Source organism: Epinephelus lanceolatus, chromosome 1 (assembly GCF_041903045.1).
Source record: "Epinephelus lanceolatus isolate andai-2023 chromosome 1, ASM4190304v1, whole genome shotgun sequence".
Classification (NCBI taxonomy): domain Eukaryota; kingdom Metazoa; phylum Chordata; class Actinopteri; order Perciformes; family Serranidae; genus Epinephelus; species Epinephelus lanceolatus.
The window spans coordinates 22,307,361-22,319,991 of record NC_135734.1 but is presented as its reverse complement, the minus strand read 5'-3'; the positions used below and the strand labels follow the sequence as shown (position 1 = coordinate 22,319,991).

At 41.2% G+C, this 12,631-nt stretch overlaps 1 protein-coding gene across 1 annotated transcript; it reads right to left on the bottom strand.

The window, feature by feature from the left end:
• Positions 1 to 259: 259 nt before the first annotated feature.
• Positions 260 to 12,009, bottom strand: LOC144462775 (inter-alpha-trypsin inhibitor heavy chain H3-like). The gene is made up of 22 exons (XM_078167404.1): positions 11,853 to 12,009; positions 11,487 to 11,516; positions 11,210 to 11,233; positions 8,476 to 8,630; positions 8,231 to 8,335; positions 7,927 to 8,089; positions 7,701 to 7,811; positions 7,398 to 7,526; positions 6,060 to 6,176; positions 5,810 to 5,978; positions 5,566 to 5,691; positions 5,272 to 5,453; positions 4,886 to 5,071; positions 4,658 to 4,797; positions 4,043 to 4,203; positions 3,778 to 3,804; positions 3,620 to 3,670; positions 3,022 to 3,135; positions 2,651 to 2,852; positions 2,385 to 2,557; positions 724 to 835; positions 260 to 623 (listed from the first exon to the last, which is right to left on the bottom strand). Exons 1-22 carry the CDS (start codon positions 11,964 to 11,966, stop codon positions 485 to 487), a joined length of 2,730 nt encoding a protein of 909 aa, XP_078023530.1. The 5' UTR covers positions 11,967 to 12,009; the 3' UTR covers positions 260 to 484.
• Positions 12,010 to 12,631: the final 622 nt, after the last annotated feature.

The following is a 12,631-nucleotide window of genomic DNA, read 5'->3' as shown; positions in this document are numbered from 1 at the left end:
CATCCAATGCTGGTATTGATATTAACATTTCCTACCAAATGTATTCACATTTCATGGGCTGAAAATGTCTCAACATGACATCTAGTGCATAAAATCAGTCCTGAACCTTGCAGCTGGGATTTACCTACATCATGCAGTTTATTTATAAAAATAATGTTTATGGCATTTTCTCATAAGTTACATTTTAACTGTCTTTTCTAAACAATGATGGAAACAACAAAAAACAAAATGAAATGATTCAGTCCAGCGTGAGTCCATCTTTATCAACTTTTGTCCATTTATTTCAATACAAGTGGCAGCTGAGGCTGTCTCTCAGAACATCTCAGTATTTTGTATTTTGTATTTTCATATAATTCCAGCAATTAGACTGATAGAAACTGTGACATTGTCCATGCACTGCTGTGAATGAAGCCTGTTGGGCCTTGTGTACAAGATGTTAAAGCATTCATTCATGGTGTAAGTGACACTGATGTGTAACCTGTTTTTAAACTGTTTTAAAAAGGCCTGACACAATGTAGTCTGCAGCCTCTCCATCGATGAGGCCGGTTCCATTACTGTGAATAAACCAGCAGGGAACATTTTCTCCGTTCTTCACATCCCTCCTGAAGTCTCTCTGCCAGCCTCTGTGGACCGAGACAGACATGGTCATGTAGGCAGTTTATTCAGTGGACACACACTGCATGCAACAAACTCTTCCACACTTATCTGAGGCCTGCAGTGTACCTGGTCACATTGAGCTCCTGTCCTTTCACATACATGGTGGCATCTGGTTTCTCTGGGACTTCACCTGGACGCAGGTCTGACACCTCATATTCAATCCCATGGTAGAACTGACCTGGAGCACGAACCACCATTGAAAGTTAATATCATTTTAAAATTAAATCATTCTGTAAACCACATTTTGCCGCAAAACATCACAAAAAAACATTTAAAAAAATGTTTTAAAAAAATCATGGCCCCCCTGACACAATTACTGCCCCCCCTACTGCCCCCACGGGTGAAAATAATAAGGCTGATATTACAGCTTTAACAGTCTGTGGTGCACCAACCTAATGGCGCAGTTTGTTAGGACAGCCTGTTCTCACTCCCAAGTCATCAAACTTCGTCATTGTTTTTGGTGTCAGGTAGCCACGTACAGAGGCACCTTTCACAGCACTATGATACACACTGATGGCGGCTATTTTTGATGCTGCTGGCCCTAACTCATCAAATACCATAGCTTAAGCAGTGGATGTCAGACACTAACGCACTGAGATACTCTTTCTGGTGGTATGACATGCACCAAGCAGTAGCTATTTCTGACCCAGCTGGCAACAATCATAGTGTAAAGAGCAAAGAAGTCCCAACAGGGTGGCGTGAGGGGAGGTGGAAGGGGACAAACAAACACACGACTTTCACCCAGGAGCCAACGATTTGTTCCCCGTGTGAAACAAAAATCAATCTCTTTTTATCAAAGAGATTGATGCTAGTATGTTTAGCAAACTACAGTACTAGACATGACGTGACGTGACGTGACGTGACGTTAGTAAGACTCATAGTTATTTTATGCCAAACTATGATTTTTTTTTTTTTTTCTAAACCTGACCATGTGCTTTTGTCGCCTAAACCTAACCAGGGATTATTGTTGGCTAAAGTTAAAAAATAAACCTTGAACCAGGGTGTTTTACTTATGTAGGAAGTTTACATTGAAAAAGACTGTATGCATGCTATGAGCAGCACATTTCTTGTGAAAACAGATATGTATTTTGAAAAGACACACTGCATGTAATAAGTGTCAATGAAGACGCCATCCATGAACTTTGAAACCTGACCCAGGAGGCCACCTAGCACGTCATATATTGACTCTCAGGTCGACTGACAGATGGCAATCATGTTGGCAAAAAGGTGCTTATTTACACATCATCAAACATTTGGAGTCCTGTTTCTGGCAACCTGATGAATGTAAGTCCAATATCCATCCTCCATTTTGCTCTGTTTTAGTTTCTACCAACCCCTGAGGGAATGTCTTTCTGTTTTGCTGCTAAATGCTCCACTATTTCACCAGCTAGTTGCTTAATGTGTCTGTCTGCAGTTTGGTGCTGAGCAGGAATTCTACAGTAGGTTTCTGCAAGCTTTTGTACCATAAACAGCTCACTACTACTGGTGTACTCCTCTCTGCATGTATGTCATATAGGAGCAATCCCCAAACACAGTGGCAGATATTCTGGAACTTCTCTGGGCTGACAGATTTTGTTGGTGTCAGGTTATTTTATGATTGTATTTTTATTCTGCTCTGAGGAGAAATCACAGGAAATTTCAGAAATCAAATCCACATTAATGGTTTTGACTTGTGATTGAACCTTAAAGCATGCAGTCTACTCTCTGACATGTGTGTGATGTCGTACCTAGCAGGCCGTGAACAGAAGGGGACAGGAGGTGGCTGTCCAGGGTGTAGAAACCCAAGTAGTCCCGATGGTACGGGTGCTTCTTCCACACTTTGTGAAGCAGGACCACAAACTTGACTGAATCCTTTAGAGTAACCGTTAGGCTGCGATCCTTGGTCAAGAGGAGATCCATGCTGGAGGAGGAAGAAGGGGAGGAGAGGAAGATGATAATTATTCTTCCTGAACTGGTGTTTATGTTTGATATTACTCATATAAAGGGTCCTTACTTGGGTCCTTTTAAAGCAGCTGTATCAGACCACAGCACTTTGACTTGTTTGCCATCCTGGAGCACTGAGATCTCCTGAGTGCTCACCTCCAGCCTCACCCCCAGAGTCTGGTGGATGATGCCGAAACGCCAAAAGTAGGTGTTAATTTTACCATCAGGGGGAATCTTCTTGTCTCCAATGGTCTCGCCATTGACCAAAATACCTGAGGAAACAACACAGGATTCAGTCACTCACTGTTTTTAGATGCAGGGGTGTGGTTTACTGGCTCATACATGAGAAATGTCCTAAATCATCTCCAGGAAATACACATGTGTGAGGCAAAACATCAAGAGGTAACAAAGTCATGAGGATAATGAGGACTCAGGGCTGACCTTGTTCTGGGTCTCTGACCAGGTTGAAAATGGTTCCTGGCATGTCGTTGATATTGAAGCACAGGGCGTCGTGTCTGTCAGGAAGCTCTATCATGAAATGAGGATCTCCATCCACTGCAGGTGACACCAGAGTATAATGACATCAATTAACAAAATGGATGAGATTTTGTTTTAAATCTAGTTTTGGCTCAACATGTTGATTGAAACATTTGAACAAGAATAGGGGTAAAGTCGCAGGAGTCCACAGCCATGCTAACATGTTCACAGTGAGTGGGAACGTATCTGTATCCCTGGGATTCTCTGTTCCCCAGCTCAATATCCTCTTAAAATGATACATTAAGACACTTCTAAGGGATTAACATTCTCAGGAAAGCTTTATTTTATCCTTGGTCAAATGCTCAGTGTAAATTTCCCTGGGTCAGTTTGTCAAGCAACAGTTTATAGCCAACTGATGTTATACTCCCTGACATCTTTAAAGGCTTAAAGTTTTGCATATTTAAGGGCTACTAAATTTCTTGGTCGACTGACAGACCAGCTGACCAACAGGCTGATATTACCAAACCCAGAGCCATGTAGCTAAAACTAAAAATGTACTTACCAAAATATGTGGGTGGTGGTTGGTGATATGCAGGGGGTACATATCGATATGCTAGAAACAGGAACAATAAAATTCAAGTTGAAAGCGATACAGTGAATTTATTTAATACCAAAAGAATCTTTTATGCTATATGGTAAAAAAAAAAAAGACTGTCTTACACACTCTCTCTGCCTGTTGTCTTTGCTCTGTAAAAAACAGACAGACAAAAACAACTTAGTATATTCCACAGTTCAAACTGGAGCACCACCCTCTGCTGGTGCAGTTGAGGAAAGAGAAATATGTTGAAAACATGAATCCAGCAGTCAGTGTTGCTTGTGATTGTTTTACAATAAGGCTTTCCTTTTCAGGGAAAAGCCTGACAGCAACCATGTTTAGAAAAACCTGTCCAGTATCACTTTTTAAACCCTCTCTTTCCTGCCTTACCCTCAGTCAGCTTGTCAGCAATGAGAGGGCTGTCTGTTCCATCCTCAGTTTCAGGCTTGGTGACCACCATGGAGGTGAGAGGGGTGACAAAGCTGTACTTCAGAGACATGTCCAGGGCCTTGGCTGTGGCGTTGGTTTTCTCATCTGGGGAACCACTCTTGCTGCATGAAGGAAAAATATACTTAAGGTGCCACAAATGACACTGGCATCAAGAAAACCACCACTGAATCTTACAAAAAAAAAAGTTACAAGATTCATCTTGGGCTCTCAGACGATGCCCAAAAGGTATTATTATAGGAATACTTCAGCCCCAATTGGCCATCAATTACACACCTCGTATTATGTTGGATTCCTGAAGATGTTTTTTAGCATGCCTCCACTGTGAACGAAAAATCTAAAAACTGAGAGAATTCTCACAGTAATTTTACGTCGCTAAACACAGGAGCTGCTGGTGTAAGTAATGAGCATATGACTGGATAAATGAGACTTGGATTATAATTTTTTTTAAAAAATGGCTATTTGGGGAGTAAAGTACTCCTTTGACAAAGATTTTCAGGAGACCAATGGTAAATAAAGATTTCAGGTTTCAGCTTGAGTGAAATTTGTCAATCAGACCTCTTTTCCAGTAGCTGCTGGATGGTGAGGTAGGCCCACAGACGCTCTGTGAAATCTCCAAAGATGTACTCCTCATCTGGGTATATCACATTCCAATCCACAGCACTGGCCTGACCCTGCACCCTGAAGTCCTCCTCAAACTACAGGTGAGAGAAACAGAGTAATAAACACACATCATCTATCCACATCTGTATTGTCTCTAAATTTCCGCCATTTCCTTCTCCTCACCCCCTGGCCGAACACTTCCACCATGAAATTGTCCAGGTCATTGTCCATCAGCCGACCGGCCACCACGATCTCTGAGCCGTTAAACAGCTGGCTGTAGTGGTTGGTAGTCAGGAAGTCCACTGTGTTGTCAGGATAACGCAGGTCCACCTCTGAAAGCAGAGGGCTGGCCACCTCCTCATAGAAACCCTGGAATAAATGCACATACACATTACATATATTTGTACAAAATGTTCCATATGAAGAGTTTTTATCATCATTTTATTATGAGTAGTGATTACACAATTGTGGAAGAATTCAGCATAGCTGGTATTATTTACATTTAGCTTCATAAAATCTTTGAATTGGTTTAGAAAAACGTATTCAGAGCCTAGAGCTGGAGCCTTTACCTGAAGTTGAATGTCTGCATCTGAACCCTCAAAGATTCTGCGGGCCACTCCCTTGTTTTGTTTGCTCATCACATCCAGGAAGGAATAATCCACATCATTTCCAAATCCAAGACAGAACAGAGACATGTTTCCTCCAATAGCCAATCGCATATTCTCCTGAATAATCGGGAGCTGAGACCTTCCTTCAAATGCACAGATACAACATGCATGAATGCTCAATACAAAATACATTGATCAAATGCACATTTATAACAACAGTATATCCTACAGTATGAACACACTCTGCATGCTCACCCCCGTCTGGCATTCCATCAGTCAGTAAAATAATCATATCGACGCTCCTCTCTGGGAGCTTCTTCTCCTGCCTGTCTTTGACCAGCATTTCCGCACCTCTCAACAGTGCATCATTCATATTGGTTGCTAGAAGTAAAACACACAACATACTGTAAAATGTGTAGTATGAGAGTGTATGTCTGTCATTTACAGAGTTAAGATGAAATTTAGCAACAGAGGTAATGTCACTTGTTTTTCTATTTACATCCGCCGGCATGTATCCCTCTGACATATGTCATTGCTTCAGCCACGTTTTCCTTGGTTGCTTTGGTAAGTGATTCCCTCCAAAACTCAACATCGCTATCAAATGGGATGAGAGCAAAGTGGTCCTCCTCGTGGAGGTCTTTGAGGATGGCCAGCATTGCCTGTCGTGTCTACAATGAGTCAAAAGGTCAGAGGTCAAAATGTGTTCATGTGGCCATCGATACACAATAACAGTAGGAATGGTCTTTCACCTGTATTATCTTTCTCCCACTCATTGATCCACTCTTGTCAATCACAAACACCACATTTTTTGGGACTCTGGGCAGGTCAGGGGGAGCAAAGAAGTGCACGAAGTATCCATTCACAATCTGAAGAGAATGAAGAGCAGAAGTATACATTAAAGTATGACAAGGCAACATGACAACTGGATGAATTTTTCCAATAAAATATAGTTGATTCACTACACGTTGGGCAATTTAACCATAGATTGGTCAATTTCATTTTACAACTCAGCCCTCAGACAAATACAGTTCAGTCAGAACACTTTAGTCAAGGAAAACTTTACTTCCATTTGCAGTATTATAATTGGCTGTATGGCTCTGTTCTGGGGCCTCTCTGCCTTTCCTCGGGCCTACGCAGAAAGCCTCTTCCATGCCCCCCTATATGGAAAGCCTAAGGCAGACAGAGCACACCTCTGTGTCCTTCCACGCACCTGCATGGAAAGACTTAAGACAGAGAGAGCACACCTCCCTGCCCTTCCATGTGCCTACATGGAAAACCTAAGGCAGGGACAGCAGAGGCAAAGACCCCCCCAGGAACAGAACAGAGCAGCATCAACAGAAATGACATTGATAAGTCAGACACAACATAAGGGAGCAGCTGGGGTGGAGGCCAGTTGCAGCTTGCAGAGGAAACAGCAACAGTAGGCAGGCCAGAGCAGTTTCAATAGGGCGTCCTGAATGAGATTCACCAATTGGTTGCATAGAAAGGAATCATGTGATCTATCAGCTGGCTCCCTTCCATCAATCAGCTGCTCCATCAGTTGATTGGCTGTTTGAGATCAGCTGATATAGCTCAGATATGAGCTGAGATTGACAACATGTCCTGTCTGAACTAATGCTTCGCTCAGCTAAACCTATATAATTTTACCATCCCAATCACAAAAATAAATGTTGGTACTGTACATTTCTGCACACCATGGATATGTGACATTGTATGTTTAATGTGTTGCGGACATGTTTCTTTACATTTCACTTTTCAATTTAATGTTGTCATAACACTGTGGTTTATGTGAGGTTAGATTGGGCAAAAAAGCCCACTTAGTTTGGGTTACAAAAACATCATCTTGTGGATTAAAATACCCCATTTGCTCTTGTTAAAAAAACCTGCTTTGGTTGCTACTAACATCGCTGGAAATGTCCCAACATCTCATTAAACTATGTGAATCGTGCAAAATGTAATATAACTGTGGTTTGCAGAAACGTACAATGCCAACATTTTTTTCGGGCAGTTGGGCTGGTTTTACACGTAAAGCCTGATTTAAATGTGCACGAAGCAAGTACTGAGTACAGTGTTTGTTGACAGCTAACCTGAATGTCCCCGAGGCTCTTTGCTCGGTTCACGTCGTACTTGATGACAAAATCTCCGTCGATGAGTGTCCCATCACAGTCTGGACACTTCCTCTGCTCCTCCATAGTTGGTGAGAAAGAGATGTGTGCCTGACAACGGGATACGTTACAACCAGTTCAGCTCACTCTTAAATCTTGGGTCAGTTGTTTTATTGAATTTAAAGAAAGATTTTGAGAGCAGAAATAAGAGAGTTGAAATTCAGAGACTGTAAGACAAGCAAAGAATCAGAGACAACTTCTTATAAGGCCTGTTGTTTTTTGTACCTTGTTGTCTGTGACCACTTTCTCCACCAGGGGGAGCAGTTCATTGGTGAGAAAGGTTGCATGGGCTTCCACATAAGAAATGCCCTGAGGCTCATAGATGTTTGTTACTATCTGTCTCCACACACACACACACACACACACACACACATAATTTGTCAGTTAAACCATTTTTTTAGAATATCTGAAATTACCAAGAGACAGGATTTGAACATGGACGTGCGTTCACCTGAAAATCCTGGACCCGTTGTTGGGGTTTAACTCGAGTCAGAATCTCATACTGGCCCAGTTTCCTCTGAAGGAGCTCCTCGTAGGTCAGAATAAAAGTCACGTTACTTTCAGCTGCAATGTTGACAGACACTGAAAACTTCTCCATCTTTCTTCCAGATGCCCTGCAATGAAACACAAGCATGACTGACAGCCTCTACTGTTTGAGTGATCAGTTTAGTACATTAAAATATAGATCTCACATATTTCTTTGAACGTGTATTCGATGCTTTGTTGATGTGTTTGTTTTATTTTCTTTGACTCACTTGACCAGTCCAGCAGTCTGTCCAGAGGAAACAGCCTTCTCATACTGTTTCTTGGCTTTCTCTTTTTCTTTCACTTCCCCAACATACACCTGGCCATCAATTTCCCTGTGAGGCACACAGATGGAGAAATATGCAACTTAAGGCAAGTAAAGTGAGAAACATCAGCTTTAGAGGACGACTGGGAGAGGAAGCAGTGATGAACAGTGTCACAGACAGAGTGGAAATCAGAGTGGAGACGGACTGACATGCTGAAGTTGGTGATGAAGGCGGTCTTGGGCAGCTCCATTTCAAAGAAGATTTCTTGGGGGAAGTTTGCTTTGTTCCGAGCCTTGGAGGTCATGACGGTGTGGGCGAAACGAGACGTCACAGTGCAGTCCACTTTCACACTGTACACCTCCACCTGAGACAGAAAGAGAGGAAGGAAGAGATGGAAAGACTGAAACACAACTGAATAGGGAAAGCTCTATGTTACAAGCAGTAGCGCCACCAAGGGGTGGCCAAGGAGGGCCATGGCCACCTTGATACTATCGCTGGGCTCCCCTCACAAAAATAATCAGAAACTAGAATTAGCACCTTGCAGTTGTATGCCTCCACCAGTTGCAGTTACAGTTTACATCCATGCCTGTGGAAACATCAGTGCTTCACACACAGCACAGATCTTTACAATCAGCACAGTTTGAAAATTATTGTCACCAATTCAGTATCTGACCAAATGTCTTCCCTTCTGCTCCTGAGCTATGATGTTAAATATTGACCAGAAAAGTTTTTCTTTAGAAGATTGTTGTGTCATAAGGAAGTTGACCTTCGACCATCTGGATATAAAATGTCATCACTTGTTAATTTTTTTCTATCAGACATTTGTGTGAAATTTTGTTACTAGCATATGGATCCTTGAGTTATGGCCAAAAACATGTTTTGTGAGGTCACAGTGACCTTGACCTTTGACCTGGGCAGCTGTGGCCCAGAGGTAGAGCAGGTCGTCCACCAATCGGAAGATCAGTGGTTCGATTTCCAGCTCCTCCTGTCTGCATGTCAACGTATCCTTGAACAGATACGTCAACATACGACAAGACGACAAGATACTGAACCTCAAATCGCATCGGTGTGTGAGCGTGAGTGTACAGTAGCTTCGGCCACCAGTGTGTGAATGTACGTGTGAATGTGTGAATGTGACTCGTAGTGTAAAAAGTGCTTTGAGTGGTCAGATGACTAGAAAGGCGCTATACGTGTGCAGGTCCATTTGCCATGTACCACCAAATTCTAATCAGTTCATTGTTGAGTTCATGTGGATGTTTGTGCCAAATTTGAGAAAATTCAGTTAGACATACAACGTCACAATTATCTTGGCCTTTGGACCAACAAAATATAATCAGTCCATCCATGAGTGGATGTTTGTACCAAAGTTTAAGAAATTCCCTCAAGGTGTTCTTGAGACATCACGTTCACAAGAATGGGACGGACAAAATGAAAACATAGCTTTAAAGTATTAAATCAGAATCTGCAGAAGAGAATGACACCTGGCCTGACAGGTCCGTCACTCAAAGTTAGTACATGATATCCCTGTCTTTACCCATCTGATTTCATTCTCAACCTACATTAGAAAATTGCTTGTCATAAAAACAACTCAGCATCTTACCTTGAAATACGTATTAGTAATTGAGGCTGAGAATGTGTTACTGATTTACTGTACTTCCTTTATATCATATAAAAATGAATGCCAAAAGTTATTTCTTTTACTATTACTTTATATTACTATTACTGAAGTCTGCTGCTAAATTCAGCATCATGTTTCACTCAGAAGTTTTTAATAAATCAGAAGTTGAAAAAATGTGTTAACTGTGTTGTTAACGCAGACGAGCGGAGGATTAGTTGGGAAACATCACATTTATTCACTTTACATGGAGCTACAGTTGATAATGAATTGTGTTAAATGTTTGCCGAATGTGTTAGTATCTCTCAATAAGCAGATGTTTACCTTAGGCTAGCTTGGGCCATGTTAAAGTTTACAATATCTTAACGGAGCAAACTAATTGTTAGCGTACTTGGTTGAAAAAACAATGCTTTGAGATGGCTGTCGGAAATGGCAGAGGTATGATCACATAATCCCATTTGAGCTATAACAGGTGGTGTGTTCCACGTTTTATTTCCCATTGGCTCTTGGAAAGAAGAATAGAGTCCTGTAAACAAACTGTTACCAATAGAAATCCCCGGTTTTGGCTCAATGCTGGAAGTTGCACCCATAATTCACACAAAGTATCATGGGGGTTTGGAGTAAGGTGGATAAGATGCCAAAGTATATCAGTATGTGATTCCCTAACTTTTAAAATGACCGTTTTCAACAAGCCTATATAATTTAACAGCATTATTGAATTCCTGAAATTCAGTTATGGCTTTTGTTTAAGATGTGTCACCCCAAGATTTTGAGTGGCCCCATCCGACCACCCCTATGAAACATTTCTGGGGGTTGCACTGATTACAAACACTTCACATACAGTATCTTGGTCCTATGAATACTGTAAGATCTGCTATATTTATGTTTTTTCAGACTAAATTGTTTTTTTTTTACAGCAGAGTCCAGTCCACAGCAGGATGCCCCAAAGGATGCCAAAGAAAATTACAACAGCTTGAAAAAATGTTTAAAAAGACATTATGTCACTGATTCCACTTTGGGAGTGTTGTGTGAGACAGATTGGGTGAGTCAACCTGGGTGCTGTATGCTCTAAACAGGGACAGTGTGGATAATTTAAAACTAAGCTCTCTTTCATTGAGAGTCTATTGACCTTGATTGACGAGCTGATTCCACAGCCTTTAGTTGTTAGTTTGGTCATTAATGGAGTTTTTTCTTTCTTCTCCAATACATGGTTGATCTTAGTGGTGAGCTGCTGCATGTACCATTGTCCTTACAAGATAAATAATATTGTATTGAATTCAGTTGAATATTTCTCACTATGACCAATAGAGATACAATTATTTTCTTACCTTGGCCTCATTTGTACTTCTTTTCTGTAATAAAAAAAATAAAATAGGAGATTCTTTTCAGTTGAGAAATCAAAATTAAACACTGTAAATCTGGCAATTTCATCTGCAACTGTTGCTTTATGGGATTTAATGATGTGAATTATCTACATGTAAGAATCGGCTTATTCATTTTACTTTGAGTATCAAAATATATAAGCAGAAAGATGCAACTTTAGCATAACATTTTTTACCATGATATAAAAGGACTGTCTGTCAGTAAATAATTTCTGGAAAGTACCTGCAGTGATCTGGCAGCTCCTCTTGTCTCCTGAAATACAAATACAACAGGGTGAATCAACATGGTGCCCAAGTTTTAGAAGAAAAACACTGACCTAACATGAACCAGCTTATAAGAAAAACTTGACATTCTGCGTCACACATATACAAACAGAGAGGAGAGGTTAGAAGGAGTAATTTGATAGTAAAACTGAGCAGGATTTAAGTTTAAAAAAAATCTGAAGTCACACAGTTCATGTTAAAGAGATTCTTCATATGAAAACAGACCAGTGGTTAAATCAGGAACCACCAGATAAAATGATTACCTCTGCTGTAAAACAATGTGATTTTAGAAACAGAGTACAAAAAGGTCGGTGTGTTAAGTTACCTGCAGAGCTTCATGGTCCCCGGAGATGACCAGAGCCCCCTGGGCCAGGCCGGGCAGCAAGAGGCAGGCGCTGCCCCACAGCAGCAGCAGTCGAACACCCTGCAGTCCAGACATGACCAAACGTCCACTGAATAGTGGCTGACTTCACTGCTGAGAAAACAGCTCTCTGGCCAGGGGGAGGGACGAAAAATGTGTGTGCTGCCCTGGAATATTGACCAACAGACCTGAGCTCAATGTGCAGCAGGCCCCGAGGTGCAAAAGTTGGTGCAAAAGCTCAAAGAAAATATCTGTGCTCAGGCTGGAAAGCGTGTAGTGAAGGCAATACTTCCTAATACAAACACAAGTACATTTCGTCACAGCAGCAAGTTCATATTGCATTTAGCTAGATATCTGTGTTATTCCCTATTATTTGTATAAAAAATGTATTCACTGAATATATATGTTTAAATAGTTGTGTTATTTAATGCAAAATAAAGGTGGCTATACGTAGAAGAATGTCTTGTCTTTGTAATTGTGAATTACAAGCAGATACATACTTGCTTCAGCCACCCCTCAACTGGTCTCAACTCTTTCACTTAGCAGCCTGTGCTGCTTCACCCCATGTGTGTTTATGTCAGTCGCCACTTACTGGGTAACAAACAGTAGAGTGCTGTAAGAAAGTCAGACACACTCTTGTATGTTTTTGAATTAAGTTAACTGGATGACGGCCAGCAGCAGAGATGGGCAGTATTTCAACTGAAATTAGTTAAAATGTGTATTTAATCACATTTGAGTATTTT